We start from the raw sequence: 24554 nt of genomic DNA, 5'->3' as shown, positions 1-24554 counted from the left end.
CCAACAGCCACCCCCCGCAAGAGCCTGGCGGAGCCCCCCCCCCCAAGCCGAGCCCCCCCCCCTCCTCCCCCCCCCCCTTCCGGGGGCTGCAGGAGGATGAGGAGGAGGCCGAAGGGGGGGGGGTCCAGGGGGAGGAGGAGGGGGGGGGGGACGACCCCGAGACCCCCCCCTACCCCGACGAGTTCCAGCCCCTGCGCAGCCGCGGCCCCCCCGCCCGCTTCTGGGTCCGGACCCCCCCCCTGGCCCGAAACCCCTACGTGTCCCCCCTGCTGGCCCCCGACGGGCTCCTGGGGGGGCTGCCTCCCGTGCACCTGGTGGTGAGCCCCACAGCTGCCCCATAGCTGCCCCATAGCTGCCCCATAGAGATCCCATGGTGACCCTATAGTGACCCCATAGCTGCCCCATAGCTGCCCCATAGATGCCCCATAGCTGCCCCATAGCTGCCCCATAGATGCCCTATAATGGCCCCATAGATGCCCCATAGTGGTCCCATAGCAGCCCTATAGGGGTCCCATGGCTGCCCCATAGTGACCCCATAGTGACCCCATAACTGCCCCATAGCTGCCCCATAGCTGCCCCATAGATGCCCCATAGCTGCCCCATAGTGACCCCATAGTGACCCCATAACTGCCCCATAGCTGCCCCATAGCTGCCCCATAGCTGCCCCATAGCTGCCCCATAGATGCCCCATAGCTGCCCCATAGCTGCCCCATAGAGATCCCATGGTGACCCTATAGTGACCCCATAGCTGCCCCATAGCTGCCCCATAGCTGCCCCATAGATGCCCCATAGCTGCCCCATAGCTGCCCCATAGATGCCCTATAATGGCCCCATAGCTGCCCCATAGTGGTCCCATAGCAGCCCTATAGGGGTCCCATAGCTGCCCCATAGTGACCCCATAGTGACCCCATAGCTGCCCCATAGCTGCCCCATAGCTGCCCCATAGCTGCCCCCTAGCGGCCCAACACCCCCCTGAACACCCCTCTAACCCCTTTTTTTTCTCCCCTTTTTCCCCCTTTCTCCCCCATTTCCCCTTTTTCCCCCATTCCCCCCCCTTTTCCCCCCCATCCCCCCATTTCCCCCCTTTTTCTCCCCTTTCCCCCGATCCCCCCATTTTCCCATTTTCCCCCCTTTTTCCCCCAATTTTCCCCAAATTGTCCCAATTCTTGCCATTTTTTTCCCCATTTTTCCCAATTGTTCCAATTTTCCCAATTTTTGCCATTTTCTCCAAATTTTCCCCAATTTTGCCCCAATTTTCACGATTTTTTCAATTTTCTCCAAATTTCCCCAATTTTCCCCAAATTTTCCCAATTTTTGCCATTTCTCCCCAATTTTCCCAATTTTTCCCATTTTTTCCCAATTTTTCCCATTTCTCCCCAATTTCCCCAATTTCCCCATTTCTCCCCCATTTCCCCAATTTTTCCCGTTCTTTCCCAATTTTCCCAATTTTTGCCATTTTCTCCAAATTTTCCCCATTTTCGCCCCAATTTTCCCAATTCCTCTCATTTTCTCCAAATTTTCCCCCAATTTCACCCAAATTTTCCATTTTTTTTCCCATGTTTGCCCAATTTTCCCAATTTTTCCCATTCTTTCCCAATTTTCCCAATTTCTCTCATTTTCCCCCAATTTTCCCCAATTTCACCCAAATTTTCCAAATTTTTTTCCCATTCTTTCCCAATTTTCCCAATTTTTGCCATTTTCTCCAAATTTTCCCCAATTTCGCCCCAATTTCCCCAATTTCTCTCATTTTCTCCAAATTTTCCCCAATTTCACCCAAATTTTCCATTTTTTTCCCATTTTTTGCCCAATTTTCCCAATTTGTGCCATTTTCTCCAAATTTTCCCCAATCTTGCCCCAATTTTCCCAATTCCTCTCATTTTCTCCAAATTTTCCCCAATTTCACCCAAATTTTCCAATTTTTTTCCCATTTTTGCCCAATTTTCCCAATTTCTGCCATTTCTCCCCAATTTCCCCAAATTTCCCCAATTTCCCCCAAATTTTCCCAATTTCTGCCATTTCTCCCCAATCCCCAAATTTCCCCATTTTCCCCAATTCCCCCAATTCCCCCCTTCTCCCCCAATCCCCCCATTCCCCCAATCCCCCCCAATCCCCCAATTCCCCGAATTCCCCCAAATTCCCCCAAATTCCTCCAAATTCCCCCATTTTTTCCCAATTTCCCCAATTTTTGCCATTTCTCCCCAATTCCCCAAATTCCCCCATTCTTTCCCAATTTCCCCAATTTCCCCATTTCTCCCCAATTCCCCCCAATCCCTCCAATCCCCCCAATCCCCCATTTCTCCCCAATTCCCCCATTCTTCCCCAATTCCCCCAATTCCCCCAATTCCCCCCATTTCTCCCCAATTTCGCCCCAATTTTCCCAATTTCTCTCATTTTCTCCAAATTTTCCCCAATTTCGCCCCAATTTTCCCAATTTTTTGCCATTTTTTCCAAATTTTCCCAATTTTTTGCCATTTTTTCCAAATTTTCCCAATTTCTCTCATTTTCTCCAAATTTTCCCAAATTTCGCCCCAATTTTCCAATTTTTGCCATTTTTTTCCCAATTTTTTCCCATTTTTTCCAATTTTCCCAATTTTTCCCATTTCTCCCCAATTTCACCCAAATTTTCCATTTTTTTTCCCATTTTTCCCCAATTTTCCCAATTTTTTCCCATTTTTTCCATTTTTCCCAAATTTCCCCAATTTCCCCATTTCTCCCCCATTTCCCCAATTTTTCCCGTTCTTTCCCAATTCCCCCAATCCCCCCAATCCCCCCAATCCCCCCAATCCCCCCAATCCCCCCAACTTTCCCAATTCCTCTCATTTTCTCCAAATTTTCCCCAATTTCACCCAAACTTTCCAATTTTTTTCCCATTTTTGCCCAATTTTCGCAATTTTTTGCCATTTTTTCCCAATTTCCCCAATTTTTGCCATTTCTCCCCAATTCCCCAAATTCCCCCATTCTTTCCCAATTTCCCCATTTTTTCCCAATTTCCCCAATTTTCCCATTTCTCCCCATTTCTCCCCCATTTCCCCAATTTCCCCATTCTTTCCCAATTTCCCCCGTTCTTTCCCAATCCCCCCCCATCCCCCCACCCCCCCACCCCCCCCCAGGCCTGCGAGCTCGACCCCATGCTGGACGACTCGGTGGCCTTCGCCCGCCGCCTGCGAGCCCTGGGCCACCCGGTGACCCTGCGGGTGGTCCCCGACCTCCCCCACGGCTTCCTCAGCCTCGGCCCCCTCTGCCCCGAGAGCCGGCGCGCGGCCGCGCTCTGCACCCGCCTGATCCGCGCCGTCCTTCAGCCGCCCCAAGCCGCAGAGCGCCGGGGGTCGTTTTGGGGGGACCCCCCGAGGAGGGGGTCGGTTTTGGGGGACCCTGCAAGGAGGGGGTCGGTGTTGGGGGACCCCACAAGACGTGGATCGATTTTGGGGGACCCCACGAGGAGGGGGTCGGTTTTGGGGGACCCTGCAAGAAGGGGGTCGATTTTGGGGGACCCTACAAGGAGGGGGTCGATTTTGGGGGACCCTACGAGGAGGGGGTCGGTTTTGGGGGACCCCACAAGGAGGGGGTCGATTTTGGGGGACCCTGCAAGAAGGGGGTCGATTTTGGGGGACCCTACAAGGAGGGGGTCAACATTTGGGGACCCTACAAGAAGGGGGTCGATTTTGGGGGGACCCCACAAGGTCAACGTTGGGTGACCCCACAAGAAGGGGGTCAACTTTGGGGGACCCTACAAGACGGGGGTCGATTTTGGGGGACCCCACGAGAAGGGGGTCGGTGCTGGTGGGGACGCGGGGGGGACAGACCCCCAAGTCTGCCCTGCCCCATAGCGAAGGGGGTGGGACCCCCAAGTTGGCTGTGCCCCATAGCGAAGGGGGTGGGACCCCTAAATCTGCCCTGCCCCATAGCGAGGGGGGTGGGACCCCCAAGTCTGCCCTGCCCCATAGCGAGGGGGGCGGTGGGACCCCCAAGTCTGCCCTGCCCCATAGCGAGGGGGGCGGTGGGGCTGAGGGAGATGCTGAGACCCATAGCAAAGGGGGCACTGGGACCCCCAACCTGGCTGGGACCCCTAACTTGGGGGGCGGTGGGACCCCCAACCTGGCTGTGACCCCTAACTTGGGGGGCACTGGGACCCCTGGATCTGCCCTGCCCCATAGCGAGGGGGACATTGGGACCCCCAAGTTGGCTCTGCCCCATAACTTGGGGGGCAGTGGGGCTGATGGAGCTGCCCTGCCCCCTAACTTGGGGGGCAGCGGGACCCCCAAATCTGCTGTGACCCCTAACTTGGGGGGCGGTGGGACCCCCAATGTGGCTGTGACCCCTAACTTGGGGGGCGGTGGGACCCCCAAGTCTGCCCTGCCCCCTAACTTGGGGGGCGGTGGGACCCCCAATGTGGCTGAGACCCCTAACTTGGGGGGCAGTGGGACCCCCAATGTGGCTGAGACCCCTAACTTGGGGGGCGGTGGGACCCCCAACCTGGCTATGCCCCCTAACTTGGGGGGCAGCGGACCCCCTGGCTCCTCCCTGCCCCCCAACTTGGGGGGCCCCGCGCCCCCCGGCGCCAGCAACGCCCTGCCCCATAGCGCCGCCGAGGCCCTGCCCCATAGCGCCGGCCCCACATGCTGTGGGGCGCTGGGGGAGCCCCCCCAGCCCCCCGCCCCCCCCCCCCCAAGACCCCCCCCCGGCCGTGGGGTCAGTGGGGCGCAGCCCCCCAACCGCCGCCCCAGCGGCCCCGCGGGGCGCGAGGTGGGGTCCTGAGCCCCACACTTGTGGGGCAGAGGGTGGGGGACCCCCACCCCCCCCTCAAAACAATTAGTTAATTGGGGGCTTTTAATTAATAAAGAAACCTGAGAACGAGCACGGCTGAGACCCATAAGTGTGGGGTGGGACCCATAGATGTGGGGCTGGGACCCACAAGTGTGGGGTGGGACCCATAGATGTGGGGCTGGGACCCACAAGTGTGGGGTGGGACCCATAGATGGGGGGTGGGACCCATAAGTGTGGGGCTGGGACCCATAGATGGGGGGCTGGGACCCATAGATGGGGGGTGGGACCCATAGATTTGCCTTGGGACCCACAAGTGTGGGGCTGGGACCCATAGATGGGGGGCTGGGACCCACAAGTGTGGGGCTGAGACCCATGGATGTGGGGCCAGGGCATAACCCCTGCCCCATAGCGCCCCCCAACCCCCGCCCCACAGCTCCACTCCCCAAAAAGCACAGACTCAGCCCAAAATCCACTTGGGGGGCAGACCCCATTTATTCACACCCCCCCAGCCCCATGTGGGGGGGGCAGCGCCCCACAGCTCCCCCACCTCCAATTTTCCCGATTTGACCCCAATTTTCCCCATTTTTGCCATTTCTTCCAATTTCAACCCAATTTCACCCCAGTTTTCCCACTTCCCCTATTTCCTCCAATTTCACCCCAATTTTCCCATTTCTTCCAATTTCACCCCAGTTTTCCCAAATTTTCCCAATTTTTGCCACTTTCTCCAATTTTTTCCCAATTTTCACACTTCTCTATTATTTCCCATTTCCTTCATTTTTTTGCCATTTTTCCGCCAATTTTCCCCAAATTTTCCCAATTTCTGCCATTTTTTCCCAATTTTCCCAATTTTTGCCATTTTTTCCCAATTTTCCCAAATTTTCCCATTTCCCCCAATTTTCCCAAATTTTCCCAATTTTCCCCCAATTTTCCCAAATTTTCCCAATTTTTTTCCCATTTTTGCCATTTTTTCCCAATTTTTGCCATTTTTTCCCAATTTTTCCCAATTTTCCCCAAATTTTCCCAAATTTTCCCATTTTTTCCCCAAATTTTCCCATTTTTTCCCAAATTTTTCCCATTTTTTTCCCAATTTTCCCAATTTTCCCCAGTTTTCCCCAAATTTTCCCCAAATTTTCCCAATTTTTCCCATTTTTTCCCCAAATTTTCCCAATTTTCCCGAAATTTTCCCAATTTTTGCCAATTTTCCCAATTTTCCCATTTTTTCCCAATTTTCCCATTTTTTCCCATTTTCCCCAATTTTCCCATTCCCCCCCATATCCCCCCCCATAACTCCCCCCCCCATCACACCACCTCTACTCCCCCACCCCCCTTCCTCCCCCCCACCCCCACCCCCACCCCCACCCCCAGCCCCCCCCCCCTCATCGCCACCAGCCCCGACGCCAGCGCCGCCCGGCCCCCCCCCCACCCCCTGCCCCCCCCCGGCAGCTGCAGCAGCAGCGTGGCCACGGCGGCCCCCCCGTCCTCGGTGGGCTCCAGCGTCAGCGGCCCCACGGACGGCGCTGGGGGGGGGGCTGCAGCCAGGATGAGGAGGGGGCGTTTCGGGGGGGGGGGGGGCGGGGGCGCCCGGTTCGGGGGGGGGGTCCGCGGCCCCCGCTCGAACACCACGGTGACCTTGGCGAAGGGGCGGCTGGCCATCTTGGGGAAAATCCCCCATTTCCTCCAGTTTTGTCCCGGTCTTGCCCCACTTTTCCCAATTTCGCCATTTCGCCCAATCCCTTCGTTTCCACCCCAATTTTCCCGTATCCCCTACATCCGTTTGTTCCATTTTCCAGTATCCACTTTTTCTCCAAGTTGTCCCCAACTTCGCCCCGATGTTCCCAATTTCGCACATTTTCTCCAGATTTTCCCCAATTTTCCCCAATTTTTGCCATTTTTCCAAATTTTCCCAATTTTTGCCATTTCATCCAAATTTTCCCAATTTTCCCAGTTTTCCCAAATTTTCCCAATTTTCCCAATTTTTGCCATTTCATCCAAATTTTCCCAATTTTCCCAATTTTCCCAGTTTTCCCAAATTTTCCCAATTTTCCCAATTTTCCCAATTTTTGCCATTTTATCCAAATTTTCCCAATTTTCCCAATTTTCCCAATTTTCCCAAATTTCCCCAATTTTCCCAATTTTTGCCATTTCTCCCCAATTCTCCCAATTTTTGCCATTTCTCCCCAATTCTCCCAATTTTTCCCAATTTCCCCAAATTTTCCCCATTTTCCCATTTTTCCCCAGTTTTCCCCAATCTTCCCAGCTTTCCCAATCTCCCCCTTTTCCGCCCCATTTTCCCCCGCTGGCCACCTTGGTCATCTCCTGCTCGTGGTGGGCGTCCACCCCCTGCTTGGCCTTCCAGAGGAGGACGCAGAGGGCGAGGAAGAGGAAGAAGCAGGAGAAGAAGACGGAGAAGAAGACGAAGAGGTCGATGTGGGCCTGGTCCTGGCGGAAGAAGAGCAGCCCCTGCGAGGGGGCTGGGACCCACAAGTGTGGGGCTGGGAGCCATGGGTGGGGGCTGGGAGCCATGGGTGGGGGCTGGGAGCCATGGGTGGGGGCTGGGAGCCATAGATGTGGGGCTGGGAGCCATTGATTTGCCTTGGGACCCATGGATTTGGGGCTGGGACCCATGGATGTGGGGCTGGGACCCATGGATTTGGGGCTGGGACCCATGGATTTGGGGCTGGGAGCAATGGATTTGCCTTGGGACCCATGGATTTGGGGCTGGAAACCATGGATGTGTGGCTGGGACCCATGGATTTGGGGCTGGGACCCATGGATTTGGGGCTGGGACCCATGGATTTGGGGCTGGGACCCATGGATTTGGGGCTGGGACCCATGGATGTGGGGCTGGGACCCATGGATTTGGGGCTGGGACCCATGGATTTGGGGCTGGGACCCATAGATTTGGGGCTGGAAACCATGGATGTGTGGCTGGGACCCATGGATTTGGGGCTGGGAGCCATGGATGTGGGGCTGGGAGCAATGGATTTGCCTTGGGAGCCATGGATTTAGGGCTGGGACCCATGGATTTGGGGCTGGGACCCATGGATTTGGGGCTGGGACCCATGGATTTGGGGCTGGAAGCCATGGATGGGGGCTGGGAGCCATGGGTTTCGGGCTCAGACCCATAGATTTCAGGCTGGGAGCCATGGATTTGGGGCTCGGACCCACAGATTTGGGGCTCAGACCCATAGACTTCCACTGAATCCCAGAAATGTGGGGCTGGGACCCATAGATTTGGGGCTGGGACCCATGGATTTCAGGCTCGGACCCATGGATTTCAGGCTCGGACCCATAGATTTCGGGCTGGGACCCATAGATGTGGGGCTGGGACCCATGGATGTGGAGCTGGGAGCCATGGGTTTCGGGCTCAGACCCATAGATTTCGGGCTGGGAGCCATTGATTTGCCTTGGGACCCATGGATTTGGGGCTGGGACCCATGGATTTGCGGCTGGGACCCATAGATGTGGGGCTGGAAGCAATGGATTTCAGGCTCGGACCCATAGATTTCGGGCTGGGACCCATGGATGTGAGGCCAGGGCATAACCCCTGCCCCATAGCGCCCCCCAACCCCCGCCCCACAGCTCCACTCCCCAAAAAGCACAGACTCAGCCCAAAATCCACTTGGGGGGCAGACCCCATTTATTCACACCCCCCCAGCCCCATGGGGGGGGGCAGCGCCCCACAGCTCCCCCACCTCCGATTTCCTCCATTTTGACCCCAATTTTCCCCATTTTTGCCATTTCTTCCAATTTCAACCCAATTTCACCCCAGTTTTCCCACTTCCCCTATTTCCTCCAGTTTCACCCCAATTTTCCCATTTCTTCCAGTTTCACCCCAGTTTTCCCCAAATTTTCCCAATTTTTGCCACTTTCTCCAATTTTTTCCCAGTTTTCCCATTTTCCTATTTTTTCCCATTTCCTTCATTTTTTCGCCATTTTTCCGCCAATTTTCCCCAAATTTTCCCAATTTCTGCCATTTTTTTCCCAATTTTCCCAATTTCTGCCATTTTTTCCCAATTTTCCCAATTGTTGCCATTTTTGCCCAATTTTCCCAAATTTTCCCATTTTCTCCAAATTTCCCCCAATTTTCCCCAAATTTTCCCAAATTTTCCCAATTTCTGCCATTTTTTTCCCAATTTTCCCAATTTTTGCCATTTTTGCCCAATTTTCCCAATTTTTGACAATTTTGCCCAAATTTCCCAAATTTTCCCATTTTCCCCAAATTTTCCCAAATTTTCCCAATTTTCCCAATTTTGTCCCAATTTTCCCAATTTTTCCCAAATTTTCCCAATTTTCCCATTTTTTCCCATTTTTCCCCAATTTTCCCAATTTTCCCATTCCCCCCCCATACCCTCCCACTTTAGCCCCCCCCCCTCACACCATCTCCCCCCCACCCATCCCCTTCCTCCCCCCCACCCCCACCCCCACCCCCACCCCCAGCCCCCCCCCCCTCATCGCCACCAGCCCCGACGCCAGCGCCGCCCGGCCCCCCCCCGCCCCCCTGCCCCCCCCCGGCAGCTGCAGCAGCAGCGTGGCCACGGCGGCCCCCCCGTCCTCGGTGGGCTCCAGCGTCAGCGGCCCCACGGACGGCGCTGGGGGGGGGGCTGCAGCCAGGATGAGGAGGGGGCGTTTCGGGGGGGGGGGGGGCGGGGGCGCCCGGTTCGGGGGGGGGGTCCGCGGCCCCCGCTCGAACACCACGGTGACCTTGGCGAAGGGGCGGCTGGCCATCTTGGTCATCTCCTGCAGGTGCCGGCGCTGCTCGTGGTGGGCGTCCACCCCCTGCTTGGCCTTCCAGAGGAGGACGCAGAGGGCGAGGAAGAGGAAGAAGCAGGAGAAGAAGACGGAGAAGAAGACGAAGAGGTCGATGTGGGCCTGGTCCTGGCGGAAGAAGAGCAGCCCCTGCGAGGGGGGCTGGGACCCACAAGTGTGGGGCTGGGAGCCATGGGTGGGGGCTGGGAGCCATAGATGTGGGGCTGGGAGCCATTGATTTGCCTTGGGACCCATGGATTTGGGGCTGGGACCCATGGATTTGGGGCTGGGACCCATAGATTTGGGGCTGGAAACCATGGATGTGGGGCTGGGACCCATGGATTTGGGGCTGGGAGCCATGGATGTGGGGCTGGGACCCATGGATTTGGGGCTGGGACCCATGGATGTGGGGCTGGGACCCATGGATTTGGGGCTGGGACCCATGGATGTGGGGCTGGGACCCATGGATTTGGGGCTGGGACCCATGGATTTGGGGCTGGGACCCATAGATTTGGGGCTGGAAACCATGGATGTGGGGCTGGGACCCATGGATTTGGGGCTGGGAGCCATGGATGTGGGGCTGGGAGCAATGGATTTGCCTTGGGAGCCATGGATTTAGGGCTGGGACCCATGGATTTGGGGCTGGGACCCATGGATTTGGGGCTGGGACCCATGGATTTGGGGCTGGAAGCCATGGATGGGGGCTGGGAGCCATGGGTTTCGGGCTCAGACCCATAGATTTCAGGCTGGGAGCCATGGATTTGGGGCTCGGACCCACAGATTTGGGGCTCAGACCCATAGACTTCCACTGAATCCCAGAAATGTGGGGCTGGGACCCATAGATTTGGGGCTGGGACCCATGGATTTCAGGCTCGGACCCATGGATTTCAGGCTCGGACCCATAGATTTCGGGCTGGGACCCATAGATGTGGGGCTGGGACCCATGGATGTGGAGCTGGGAGCCATGGGTTTCGGGCTCAGACCCATAGATTTCGGGCTGGGAGCCATTGATTTGCCTTGGGACCCATGGATTTGGGGCTGGGACCCATGGATTTGCGGCTGGGACCCATAGATGTGGGGCTGGAAGCAATGGATTTCAGGCTCGGACCCATAGATTTCGGGCTGGGACCCATGGATGTGAGGCCAGGGCATAACCCCTGCCCCATAGCGCCCCCCAACCCCCGCCCCACAGCTCCACTCCCCAAAAAGCACAGACTCAGCCCAAAATCCACTTGGGGGGCAGACCCCATTTATTCACACCCCCCCAGCCCCATGGGGGGGGGCAGCGCCCCACAGCTCCCCCACCTCCGATTTCCTCCATTTTGACCCCAATTTTCCCCATTTTTGCCATTTCTTCCAATTTCAACCCAATTTCACCCCAGTTTTCCCACTTCCCCTATTTCCTCCAGTTTCACCCCAATTTTCCCATTTCTTCCAGTTTCACCCCAGTTTTCCCCAAATTTTCCCAATTTTTGCCACTTTCTCCAATTTTTTCCCAGTTTTCCCATTTTCCTATTTTTTCCCATTTCCTTCATTTTTTCGCCATTTTTCCGCCAATTTTCCCCAAATTTTCCCAATTTCTGCCATTTTTTTCCCAATTTTCCCAATTTCTGCCATTTTTTCCCAATTTTCCCAATTGTTGCCATTTTTGCCCAATTTTCCCAAATTTTCCCATTTTCTCCAAATTTCCCCCAATTTTCCCCAAATTTTCCCAAATTTTCCCAATTTCTGCCATTTTTTTCCCAATTTTCCCAATTTTTGCCATTTTTGCCCAATTTTCCCAATTTTTGACAATTTTGCCCAAATTTCCCAAATTTTCCCATTTTCTCCAAATTTCCCCCAAATTTTCCCAAATTTTCCCCAAATTTTCCCAATTTTCCCCAAATTTTCCCCATTTTCCCAATTTTTCAATTTTTTCCCAATTTTCCCATTTTTTTCCCAATTTTCCCATTTTTTCCCATTTTTCCCCCAATTTTCCCAATTTTCCCATTTTTCCCATTTTTTCCCAATTTTCCCATTCCCCCCCATACCCTCCCACTTTAGCCCCCCCCCTCACACCATCTCCGCCCCACCCCCCTTTCTAACCCCTACCCCTACTCCCACCCCCACCCCCACCCCCAGCCCCCCCCCCCTCATCGCCACCAGCCCCGACGCCAGCGCCGCCCGGCCCCCCCCCGCCCCCCTGCCCCCCCCCGGCAGCTGCAGCAGCAGCGTGGCCACGGCGGCCCCCCCGTCCTCGGTGGGCTCCAGCGTCAGCGGCCCCACGGACGGCGCTGGGGGGGGGGCTGCAGCCAGGATGAGGAGGGGGCGTTTCGGGGGGGGGGGGGGCGGGGGCGCCCGGTTCGGGGGGGGGGTCCGCGGCCCCCGCTCGAACACCACGGTGACCTTGGCGAAGGGGCGGCTGGCCATCTTGGTCATCTCCTGCAGGTGCCGGCGCTGCTCGTGGTGGGCGTCCACCCCCTGCTTGGCCTTCCAGAGGAGGACGCAGAGGGCGAGGAAGAGGAAGAAGCAGGAGAAGAAGACGGAGAAGAAGACGAAGAGGTCGATGTGGGCCTGGTCCTGGCGGAAGAAGAGCAGCCCCTGCGAGGGGGGCTGGGACCCACAAGTGTGGGGCTGGGAGCCATGGGTGGGGGCTGGGAGCCATGGGTGGGGGCTGGGAGCCATGGGTGGGGGCTGGGAGCCATAGATGTGGGGCTGGGAGCCATTGATTTGCCTTGGGACCCATGGATTTGGGGCTGGGACCCATGGATGTGGGGCTGGGACCCATGGATTTGGGGCTGGGACCCATGGATTTGGGGCTGGGACCCATAGATTTGGGGCTGGAAACCATGGATGTGTGGCTGGGACCCATGGATTTGGGGCTGGGAGCCATGGATGTGGGGCTGGGAGCAATGGATTTGCCTTGGGAGCCATGGATTTAGGGCTGGGACCCATGGATTTGGGGCTGGGACCCATGGATTTGGGGCTGGAAGCCATGGATGGGGGCTGGGAGCCATGGGTTTCGGGCTCAGACCCATAGATTTCAGGCTGGGAGCCATGGATTTGGGGCTCGGACCCACAGATTTGGGGCTCAGACCCATAGACTTCCACTGAATCCCAGAAATGTGGGGCTGGGACCCATAGATTTGGGGCTGGGACCCATGGATTTCAGGCTCGGACCCATGGATTTCAGGCTCGGACCCATAGATTTCGGGCTGGGACCCATAGATGTGGGGCTGGGACCCATGGATGTGGAGCTGGGAGCCATGGGTTTCGGGCTCAGACCCATAGATTTCGGGCTGGGAGCCATTGATTTGCCTTGGGACCCATGGATTTGGGGCTGGGACCCATGGATTTGCGGCTGGGACCCATAGATGTGGGGCTGGAAGCAATGGATTTCAGGCTCGGACCCATAGATTTCGGGCTGGGACCCATGGATGTGAGGCCAGGGCATAACCCCTGCCCCATAGCGCCCCCCAACCCCCGCCCCACAGCTCCACTCCCCAAAAAGCACAGACTCAGCCCAAAATCCACTTGGGGGGCAGACCCCATTTATTCACACCCCCCCAGCCCCATGGGGGGGGGCAGCGCCCCACAGCTCCCCCACCTCCAATTTTCCCGATTTGACCCCAATTTTCCCCATTTTTGCCATTTCTTCCAATTTCAACCCAATTTCACCCCAGTTTTCCCACTTCCCCTATTTCCTCCAATTTCACCCCAATTTTCCCATTTCTTCCAATTTCACCCCAGTTTTCCCCAAATTTTCGCAATTTTTCCCATTTCCTCCAATTTTTTCCCGATTTGCCCATTTTCCTATTTTTTCCCATTTCCTTCATTTTTTCGCCATTTTTCCCCCAATTTTCCCCAAATTTTCCCAATTTCTGCCATTTTTCCCAATTTTCCCAATTTTTGACAATTTTGCCCAAATTTCCCAAATTTTCCCATTTTCTCCAAATTTCCCCCAAATTTTCCCAAATTTTCCCCAAATTTTCCCAATTTTCCCCAAATTTTCCCCATTTTCCCAATTTTTCAATTTTTTCCCAATTTTCCCATTTTTTTCCCAATTTTCCCATTTTTTCCCATTTTTCCCCCAATTTTCCCAATTTTCCCATTTTTCCCATTTTTTCCCAATTTTCCCATTCCCCCCCATACCCTCCCACTTTAGCCCCCCCCCTCACACCATCTCCGCCCCACCCCCCTTTCTAACCCCTACCCCTACTCCCACCCCCACCCCCACCCCCAGCCCCCCCCCCCTCATCGCCACCAGCCCCGACGCCAGCGCCGCCCGGCCCCCCCCCCACCCCCTGCCCCCCCCCGGCAGCTGCAGCAGCAGCGTGGCCACGGCGGCCCCCCCGTCCTCGGTGGGCTCCAGCGTCAGCGGCCCCACGGACGGCGCTGGGGGGGGGGCTGCAGCCAGGATGAGGAGGGGGCGTTTCGGGGGGGGGGGGGGCGGGGGCGCCCGGTTCGGGGGGGGGGTCCGCGGCCCCCGCTCGAACACCACGGTGACCTTGGCGAAGGGGCGGCTGGCCATCTTGGTCATCTCCTGCAGGTGCCGGCGCTGCTCGTGGTGGGCGTCCACCCCCTGCTTGGCCTTCCAGAGGAGGACGCAGAGGGCGAGGAAGAGGAAGAAGCAGGAGAAGAAGACGGAGAAGAAGACGAAGAGGTCGATGTGGGCCTGGTCCTGGCGGAAGAAGAGCAGCCCCTGCGAGGGGGGCTGGGACCCACAAGTGTGGGGCTGGGAGCCATGGGTGGGGGCTGGGAGCCATGGGTGGGGGCTGGGAGCCATGGGTGGGGGCTGGGAGCCATAGATGTGGGGCTGGGAGCCATTGATTTGCCTTGGGACCCATGGATTTGGGGCTGGGACCCATGGATGTGGGGCTGGGACCCATGGATTTGGGGCTGGGACCCATGGATTTGGGGCTGGGACCCATAGATTTGGGGCTGGAAACCATGGATGTGTGGCTGGGACCCATGGATTTGGGGCTGGGAGCCATGGATGTGGGGCTGGGAGCAATGGATTTGCCTTGGGAGCCATGGATTTAGGGCTGGGACCCATGGATTTGGGGCTGGGACCCATGGATTTGGGGCTGGAAGCCATGGATGGGGGCTGGGAGCCATGGGTTTCGGGCTCAGACCCATAGATTTCAGGCTGGGAGCCATGGATTTGGGGCTCGGACCCACAGATTTGGGGCTCAGACCCATAGACTTCCACTGAATCCCAGAAATGTGGGGCTGGGACCCATAGATTTGGGGCTGGGACCCATGGATTTCAGGCTCGGACCCATGGATTTCAGGCTCGGACCCATAGATTTCGGGCTGGGACCCATAGATGTGGGGCTGGGACCCATGGATGTGGAGCTGGGAGCCATGGGTTTCGGGCTCAGACCCATAGATTTCGGGCTGGGAGCCATTGATTTGCCTTGGGACCCATGGATTTGGGGCTGGGACCCATGGATTTGCGGCTGGGACCCATAGATGTGGGGCTGGAAGCAATGGATTTCAGGCTCGGACCCATAGATTTCGGGCTGGGACCCATGGATGTGAGGCCAGGGCATAACCCCTGCCCCATAGCGCCCCCCAACCCCCGCCCCACAGCTCCACTCCCCAAAAAGCACAGACTCAGCCCAAAATCCACTTGGGGGGCAGACCCCATTTATTCACACCCCCCCAGCCCCATGGGGGGGGGCAGCGCCCCACAGCTCCCCCACCTCCAATTTTCCCGATTTGACCCCAATTTTCCCCATTTTTGCCATTTCTTCCAATTTCAACCCAATTTCACCCCAGTTTTCCCACTTCCCCTATTTCCTCCAATTTCACCCCAATTTTCCCATTTCTTCCAATTTCACCCCAGTTTTCCCCAAATTTTCGCAATTTTTCCCATTTCCTCCAATTTTTTCCCGATTTGCCCATTTTCCTATTTTTTCCCATTTCCTTCATTTTTTCGCCATTTTTCCCCCAATTTTCCCCAAATTTTCCCAATTTCTGCCATTTTTCCCAATTTTCCCAATTTTTGACAATTTTGCCCAAATTTCCCAAATTTTCCCATTTTCTCCAAATTTCCCCCAAATTTTCCCAAATTTTCCCCAAATTTTCCCAATTTTCCCCAAATTTTCCCCATTTTCCCAATTTTTCAATTTTTTCCCAATTTTCCCATTTTTTTCCCAATTTTCCCATTTTTTCCCATTTTTCCCCCAATTTTCCCAATTTTCCCATTTTTCCCATTTTTTCCCAATTTTCCCATTCCCCCCCATACCCTCCCACTTTAGCCCCCCCCCTCACACCATCTCCGCCCCACCCCCCTTTCTAACCCCTACCCCTACTCCCACCCCCACCCCCACCCCCAGCCCCCCCCCCCTCATCGCCACCAGCCCCGACGCCAGCGCCGCCCGGCCCCCCCCCCACCCCCTGCCCCCCCCCGGCAGCTGCAGCAGCAGCGTGGCCACGGCGGCCCCCCCGTCCTCGGTGGGCTCCAGCGTCAGCGGCCCCACGGACGGCGCTGGGGGGGGGGCTGCAGCCAGGATGAGGAGGGGGCGTTTCGGGGGGGGGGGGGGCGGGGGCGCCCGGTTCGGGGGGGGGGTCCGCGGCCCCCGCTCGAACACCACGGTGACCTTGGCGAAGGGGCGGCTGGCCATCTTGGTCATCTCCTGCAGGTGCCGGCGCTGCTCGTGGTGGGCGTCCACCCCCTGCTTGGCCTTCCAGAGGAGGACGCAGAGGGCGAGGAAGAGGAAGAAGCAGGAGAAGAAGACGGAGAAGAAGACGAAGAGGTCGATGTGGGCCTGGTCCTGGCGGAAGAAGAGCAGCCCCTGCGAGGGGGGCTGGGACCCACAAGTGTGGGGCTGGGAGCCATGGGTGGGGGCTGGGAGCCATGGGTGGGGGCTGGGAGCCATGGGTGGGGGCTGGGAGCCATAGATGTGGGGCTGGGAGCCATTGATTTGCCTTGGGACCCATGGATTTGGGGCTGGGACCCATGGATGTGGGGCTGGGACCCATGGATTTGGGGCTGGGACCCATGGATTTGGGGCTGGGAGCAATGGATTTGCCTTGGGACCCATGGATTTGGGGCTGGAAACCATGGATGTGTGGCTGGGACCCATGGATTTGGGGCTGGGAGCCATGGATGTGGGGCTGGGAGCAATGGATTTGCCTTGGGAGCCATGGATTTAGGGCTGGGACCCATGGATTTGGGGCTGGGACCCATGGATTTGGGGCTGGAAGCCATGGATGGGGGCTGGGAGCCATGGGTTTCGGGCTCAGACCCATAGATTTCAGGCTGGGAGCCATGGATTTGGGGCTCGGACCCACAGATTTGGGGCTCAGACCCATAGACTTCCACTGAATCCCAGAAATGTGGGGCTGGGACCCATAGATTTGGGGCTGGGACCCATGGATTTCAGGCTCGGACCCATGGATTTCAGGCTCGGACCCATAGATTTCGGGCTGGGACCCATAGATGTGGGGCTGGGACCCATGGATGTGGAGCTGGGAGCCATGGGTTTCGGGCTCAGACCCATAGATTTCGGGCTGGGAGCCATTGATTTGCCTTGGGACCCATGGATTTGGGGCTGGGACCCATGGATTTGCGGCTGGGACCCATAGATGTGGGGCTGGAAGCAATGGATTTCAGGCTCGGACCCATAGATTTCGGGCTGGGACCCATGGATGTGAGGCCAGGGCATAACCCCTGCCCCATAGCGCCCCCCAACCCCCGCCCCACAGCTCCACTCCCCAAAAAGCACAGACTCAGCCCAAAATCCACTTGGGGGGCAGACCCCATTTATTCACACCCCCCCAGCCCCATGGGGGGGGGCAGCGCCCCACAGCTCCCCCACCTCCAATTTTCCCGATTTGACCCCAATTTTCCCCATTTTTGCCATTTCTTCCAATTTCAACCCAATTTCACCCCAGTTTTCCCACTTCCCCTATTTCCTCCAATTTCACCCCAATTTTCCCATTTCTTCCAATTTCACCCCAGTTTTCCCCAAATTTTCGCAATTTTTCCCATTTCCTCCAATTTTTTCCCGATTTGCCCATTTTCCTATTTTTTCCCATTTCCTTCATTTTTTCGCCATTTTTCCCCCAATTTTCCCCAAATTTTCCCAATTTCTGCCATTTTTCCCAATTTTCCCAATTTTTGACAATTTTGCCCAAATTTCCCAAATTTTCCCATTTTCTCCAAATTTCCCCCAAATTTTCCCAAATTTTCCCCAAATTTTCCCAATTTTCCCCAAATTTTCCCCATTTTCCCAATTTTTCAATTTTTTCCCAATTTTCCCATTTTTTTCCCAATTTTCCCATTTTTTCCCATTTTTCCCCCAATTTTCCCAATTTTCCCATTTTTCCCATTTTTTCCCAATTTTCCCATTCCCCCCCATACCCTCCCACTTTAGCCCCCCCCCTCACACCATCTCCGCCCCACCCCCCTTTCTAACCCCTACCCCTACTCCCACCCCCACCCCCACCCCCAGCCCCCCCCCCCTCATCGCCACCAGCCCCGACGCCAGCGCCGCCCGGCCCCCCCCCCACCCCCTGCCCCCCCCCGGCAGCTGCAGCAGCAGCGTGGCCACGGCGGCCCCCCCGTCCTCGGTGGGCTCCAGCGTCAGCGGCCCCACGGACGGCGCTGGGGGGGGGGCTGCAGCCAGGATGAGGAGGGGGCGTTTCGGGGGGGGGGGGGGCGGGGGCGCCCGGTTCGGGGGGGGGGTCCGCGGCCCCCGCTCGAACACCACGGTGACCTTGGCGAAGGGGCGGCTGGCCATCTTGGTCATCTCCTGCAGGTGCCGGCGCTGCTCGTGGTGGGCGTCCACCCCCTGCTTGGCCTTCCAGAGGAGGACGCAGAGGGCGAGGAAGAGGAAGAAGCAGGAGAAGAAGACGGAGAAGAAGACGAAGAGGTCGATGTGGGCCTGGTCCTGGCGGAAGAAGAGCAGCCCCTGCGAGGGGGGCTGGGACCCACAAGTGTGGGGCTGGGAGCCATGGGTGGGGGCTGGGAGCCATGGGTGGGGGCTGGGAGCCATGGGTGGGGGCTGGGAGCCATAGATGTGGGGCTGGGAGCCATTGATTTGCCTTGGGACCCATGGATTTGGGGCTGGGACCCATGGATGTGGGGCTGGGACCCATGGATTTGGGGCTGGGACCCATGGATTTGGGGCTGGGACCCATAGATTTGGGGCTGGAAACCATGGATGTGTGGCTGGGACCCATGGATTTGGGGCTGGGAGCCATGGATGTGGGGCTGGGAGCAATGGATTTGCCTTGGGAGCCATGGATTTAGGGCTGGGACCCATGGATTTGGGGCTGGGACCCATGGATTTGGGGCTGGAAGCCATGGATGGGGGCTGGGAGCCATGGGTTTCGGGCTCAGACCCATAGATTTCAGGCTGGGAGCCATGGATTTGGGGCTCGGACCCACAGATTTGGGGCTCAGACCCATAGACTTCCACTGAATCCCAGAAATGTGGGGCTGGGACCCATAGATTTGGGGCTGGGACCCATGGATTTCAGGCTCGGACCCATGGATTTCAGGCTCGGACCCATAGATTTCGGGCTGGGACCCATAGATGTGGGGCTGGGACCCATGGATGTGGAGCTGGGAGCCATGGGTTTCGGGCTCAGACCCATAGATTTCGGGCTGGGAGCCATTGATTTGCCTTGGGACCCATGGATTTGGGGCTGGGACCCATGGATTTGCGGCTGGGACCCATAGATGTGGGGCTGGAAGCAATGGATTTCAGGCTCGGACCCATAGATTTCGGGCTGGGACCCATGGATGTGAGGCCAGGGCATAACCCCTGCCCCATAGCGCCCCCCAACCCCCGCCCCACAGCTCCACTCCCCAAAAAGCACAGACTCAGCCCAAAATCCACTTGGGGGGCAGACCCCATTTATTCACACCCCCCCAGCCCCATGGGGGGGGGCAGCGCCCCACAGCTCCCCCACCTCCAATTTTCCCGATTTGACCCCAATTTTCCCCATTTTTGCCATTTCTTCCAATTTCAACCCAATTTCACCCCAGTTTTCCCACTTCCCCTATTTCCTCCAATTTCACCCCAATTTTCCCATTTCTTCCAATTTCACCCCAGTTTTCCCCAAATTTTCGCAATTTTTCCCATTTCCTCCAATTTTTACCCCAGTTTTCCCCAAATTTTCGCAATTTTTCCCATTTCCTCCAATTTTTTCCCGATTTGCCCATTTTCCTATTTTTTCCCATTTCCTTCATTTTTTCGCCATTTTTCCCCCAATTTTCCCCAAATTTTCCCAATTTCTGCCATTTTTCCCAATTTTCCCAATTTTTGACAATTTTGCCCAAATTTCCCAAATTTTCCCATTTTCTCCAAATTTCCCCCAAATTTTCCCAAATTTTCCCCAAATTTTCCCAATTTTCCCCAAATTTTCCCCATTTTCCCAATTTTTCAATTTTTTCCCAATTTTCCCATTTTTTTCCCAATTTTCCCATTTTTTCCCATTTTTCCCCCAATTTTCCCAATTTTCCCATTTTTCCCATTTTTTCCCAATTTTCCCATTCCCCCCCATACCCTCCCACTTTAGCCCCCCCCCTCACACCATCTCCGCCCCACCCCCCTTTCTAACCCCTACCCCTACTCCCACCCCCACCCCCACCCCCAGCCCCCCCCCCCTCATCGCCACCAGCCCCGACGCCAGCGCCGCCCGGCCCCCCCCCCACCCCCTGCCCCCCCCCGGCAGCTGCAGCAGCAGCGTGGCCACGGCGGCCCCCCCGTCCTCGGTGGGCTCCAGCGTCAGCGGCCCCACGGACGGCGCTGGGGGGGGGGCTGCAGCCAGGATGAGGAGGGGGCGTTTCGGGGGGGGGGGGGGCGGGGGCGCCCGGTTCGGGGGGGGGGTCCGCGGCCCCCGCTCGAACACCACGGTGACCTTGGCGAAGGGGCGGCTGGCCATCTTGGTCATCTCCTGCAGGTGCCGGCGCTGCTCGTGGTGGGCGTCCACCCCCTGCTTGGCCTTCCAGAGGAGGACGCAGAGGGCGAGGAAGAGGAAGAAGCAGGAGAAGAAGACGGAGAAGAAGACGAAGAGGTCGATGTGGGCCTGGTCCTGGCGGAAGAAGAGCAGCCCCTGCGAGGGGGGCTGGGACCCACAAGTGTGGGGCTGGGAGCCATGGGTGGGGGCTGGGAGCCATGGGTGGGGGCTGGGAGCCATGGGTGGGGGCTGGGAGCCATAGATGTGGGGCTGGGAGCCATTGATTTGCCTTGGGACCCATGGATTTGGGGCTGGGACCCATGGATGTGGGGCTGGGACCCATGGATTTGGGGCTGGGACCCATGGATTTGGGGCTGGGACCCATAGATTTGGGGCTGGAAACCATGGATGTGTGGCTGGGACCCATGGATTTGGGGCTGGGAGCCATGGATGTGGGGCTGGGAGCAATGGATTTGCCTTGGGAGCCATGGATTTAGGGCTGGGACCCATGGATTTGGGGCTGGGACCCATGGATTTGGGGCTGGAAGCCATGGATGGGGGCTGGGAGCCATGGGTTTCGGGCTCAGACCCATAGATTTCAGGCTGGGAGCCATGGATTTGGGGCTCGGACCCACAGATTTGGGGCTCAGACCCATAGACTTCCACTGAATCCCAGAAATGTGGGGCTGGGACCCATAGATTTGGGGCTGGGACCCATGGATTTCAGGCTCGGACCCATGGATTTCAGGCTCGGACCCATAGATTTCGGGCTGGGACCCATAGATGTGGGGCTGGGACCCATGGATGTGGAGCTGGGAGCCATGGGTTTCGGGCTCAGACCCATAGATTTCGGGCTGGGAGCCATTGATTTGCCTTGGGACCCATGGATTTGGGGCTGGGACCCATGGATTTGCGGCTGGGACCCATAGATGTGGGGCTGGAAGCAATGGATTTCAGGCTCGGACCCATAGATTTCGGGCTGGGACCCATGGATGTGAGGCCAGGGCATAACCCCTGCCCCATAGCGCCCCCCAACCCCCGCCCCACAGCTCCACTCCCCAAAAAGCACAGACTCAGCCCAAAATCCACTTGGGGGGCAGACCCCATTTATTCACACCCCCCCAGCCCCATGGGGGGGGGCAGCGCCCCACAGCTCCCCCACCTCCAATTTTCCCGATTTGACCCCAATTTTCCCCATTTTTGCCATTTCTTCCAATTTCAACCCAATTTCACCCCAGTTTTCCCACTTCCCCTATTTCCTCCAATTTCACCCCAATTTTCCCATTTCTTCCAATTTCACCCCAGTTTTCCCCAAATTTTCGCAATTTTTCCCATTTCCTCCAATTTTTTCCCGATTTGCCCATTTTCCTATTTTTTCCCATTTCCTTCATTTTTTCGCCATTTTTCCCCCAATTTTCCCCAAATTTTCCCAATTTCTGCCATTTTTCCCAATTTTCCCAATTTTTGACAATTTTGCCCAAATTTCCCAAATTTTCCCATTTTCTCCAAATTTCCCCCAAATTTTCCCAAATTTTCCCCAAATTTTCCCAATTTTCCCCAAATTTTCCCCATTTTCCCAATTTTTCAATTTTTTCCCAATTTTCCCATTTTTTTCCCAATTTTCCCATTTTTTCCCATTTTTCCCCCAATTTTCCCAATTTTCCCATTTTTCCCATTTTTTCCCAATTTTCCCATTCCCCCCCATACCCTCCCACTTTAGCCCCCCCCCTCACACCATCTCCGCCCCACCCCCCTTTCTAACCCCTACCCCTACTCCCACCCCCACCCCCACCCCCAGCCCCCCCCCCCTCATCGCCACCAGCCCCGACGCCAGCGCCGCCCGGCCCCCCCCCCACCCCCTGCCCCCCCCCGGCAGCTGCAGCAGCAGCGTGGCCACGGCGGCCCCCCCGTCCTCGGTGGGCTCCAGCGTCAGCGGCCCCACGGACGGCGCTGGGGGGGGGGCTGCAGCCAGGATGAGGAGGGGGCGTTTCGGGGGGGGGGGGGGCGGGGGCGCCCGGTTCGGGGGGGGGGTCCGCGGCCCCCGCTCGAACACCACGGTGACCTTGGCGAAGGGGCGGCTGGCCATCTTGGTCATCTCCTGCAGGTGCCGGCGCTGCTCGTGGTGGGCGTCCACCCCCTGCTTGGCCTTCCAGAGGAGGACGCAGAGGGCGAGGAAGAGGAAGAAGCAGGAGAAGAAGACGGAGAAGAAGACGAAGAGGTCGATGTGGGCCTGGTCCTGGCGGAAGAAGAGCAGCCCCTGCGAGGGGGGCTGGGACCCACAAGTGTGGGGCTGGGAGCCATGGGTGGGGGCTGGGAGCCATGGGTGGGGGCTGGGAGCCATGGGTGGGGGCTGGGAGCCATAGATGTGGGGCTGGGAGCCATTGATTTGCCTTGGGACCCATGGATTTGGGGCTGGGACCCATGGATGTGGGGCTGGGACCCATGGATTTGGGGCTGGGACCCATGGATTTGGGGCTGGGAGCAATGGATTTGCCTTGGGACCCATGGATTTGGGGCTGGAAACCATGGATGTGTGGCTGGGACCCATGGATTTGGGGCTGGGAGCCATGGATGTGGGGCTGGGAGCAATGGATTTGCCTTGGGAGCCATGGATTTAGGGCTGGGACCCATGGATTTGGGGCTGGGACCCATGGATTTGGGGCTGGAAGCCATGGATGGGGGCTGGGAGCCATGGGTTTCGGGCTCAGACCCATAGATTTCAGGCTGGGAGCCATGGATTTGGGGCTCGGACCCACAGATTTGGGGCTCAGACCCATAGACTTCCACTGAATCCCAGAAATGTGGGGCTGGGACCCATAGATTTGGGGCTGGGACCCATGGATTTCAGGCTCGGACCCATGGATTTCAGGCTCGGACCCATAGATTTCGGGCTGGGACCCATAGATGTGGGGCTGGGACCCATGGATGTGGAGCTGGGAGCCATGGGTTTCGGGCTCAGACCCATAGATTTCGGGCTGGGAGCCATTGATTTGCCTTGGGACCCATGGATTTGGGGCTGGGACCCATGGATGTGGGGCTGGAAGCAATGGATTTCAGGCTCGGACCCATAGATTTCGGGCTGGGACCCATGGATGTGAGGCCAGGGCATAACCCCTGCCCCATAGCGCCCCCCAACCCCCGCCCCACAGCTCCACTCCCCAAAAAGCACAGACTCAGCCCAAAATCCACTTGGGGGGCAGACCCCATTTATTCACACCCCCCCAGCCCCATGGGGGGGGGCAGCGCCCCACAGCTCCCCCACCTCCAATTTTCCCGATTTGACCCCAATTTTCCCCATTTTTGCCATTTCTTCCAATTTCAACCCAATTTCACCCCAGTTTTCCCACTTCCCCTATTTCCTCCAATTTCACCCCAATTTTCCCATTTCTTCCAATTTCACCCCAGTTTTCCCCAAATTTTCGCAATTTTTCCCATTTCCTCCAATTTTTTCCCGATTTGCCCATTTTCCTATTTTTTCCCATTTCCTTCATTTTTTCGCCATTTTTCCCCCAATTTTCCCCAAATTTTCCCAATTTCTGCCATTTTTCCCAATTTTCCCAATTTTTGACAATTTTGCCCAAATTTCCCAAATTTTCCCATTTTCTCCAAATTTCCCCCAAATTTTCCCAAATTTTCCCCAAATTTTCCCAATTTTCCCCAAATTTTCCCCATTTTCCCAATTTTTCAATTTTTTCCCAATTTTCCCATTTTTTTCCCAATTTTCCCATTTTTTCCCATTTTTCCCCCAATTTTCCCAATTTTCCCATTTTTCCCATTTTTTCCCAATTTTCCCATTCCCCCCCATACCCTCCCACTTTAGCCCCCCCCCTCACACCATCTCCGCCCCACCCCCCTTTCTAACCCCTACCCCTACTCCCACCCCCACCCCCACCCCCAGCCCCCCCCCCCTCATCGCCACCAGCCCCGACGCCAGCGCCGCCCGGCCCCCCCCCCACCCCCTGCCCCCCCCCGGCAGCTGCAGCAGCAGCGTGGCCACGGCGGCCCCCCCGTCCTCGGTGGGCTCCAGCGTCAGCGGCCCCACGGACGGCGCTGGGGGGGGGGCTGCAGCCAGGATGAGGAGGGGGCGTTTCGGGGGGGGGGGGGGCGGGGGCGCCCGGTTCGGGGGGGGGGTCCGCGGCCCC

The 24554-nt window shown here is 57.1% G+C and overlaps 2 protein-coding genes and 1 long non-coding RNA gene across 3 annotated transcripts in view; 2 read left to right on the top strand and 1 right to left on the bottom strand.

The window, feature by feature from the left end:
- Positions 1 to 47: 47 nt before the first annotated feature.
- LIPE (lipase E, hormone sensitive type) lies at positions 48 to 3377 on the top strand (the record flags this gene model as incomplete). The annotated part of the gene is made up of 2 exons (XM_084540437.1): positions 48 to 317; positions 3111 to 3377. Coding segments are annotated over 2 exons (537 nt in total), but the record flags the coding sequence as incomplete, so codon positions are not given.
- Positions 3378 to 3458: 81 nt separating this feature from the next.
- LOC311429349 lies at positions 3459 to 4855 on the top strand. The gene is made up of 2 exons (XR_014688235.1): positions 3459 to 3835; positions 3872 to 4855. It is a non-coding gene; the product is annotated as an uncharacterized lncRNA (long non-coding RNA).
- Positions 4856 to 6260: 1405 nt separating this feature from the next.
- The window catches only part of LOC311429346 (uncharacterized protein), a gene marked incomplete at its 3' end in the record, with an annotated part of 31436 nt that continues 13142 nt past the window's right edge, over positions 6261 to 24554 (bottom strand). Inside the window, 9 exon segments of the mRNA XM_084540436.1 lie at positions 6261 to 6293; positions 7069 to 7224; positions 9469 to 9663; positions 11899 to 12093; positions 14000 to 14194; positions 16101 to 16295; positions 18222 to 18416; positions 20374 to 20568; positions 22475 to 22669. Coding sequence (XP_084396562.1) covers positions 6261 to 6293; positions 7069 to 7224; positions 9469 to 9663; positions 11899 to 12093; positions 14000 to 14194; positions 16101 to 16295; positions 18222 to 18416; positions 20374 to 20568; positions 22475 to 22669 — 1554 coding nt within the window.

Source organism: Aythya ferina (assembly GCF_964211825.1).
Source record: "Aythya ferina genome assembly, contig: HAP1_SCAFFOLD_692, whole genome shotgun sequence".
Lineage (NCBI taxonomy): Eukaryota > Metazoa > Chordata > Aves > Anseriformes > Anatidae > Aythya > Aythya ferina.
The sequence above is the reverse complement of the archived record's forward strand: the minus strand, read 5'-3'. Positions and strand labels throughout refer to the sequence as shown.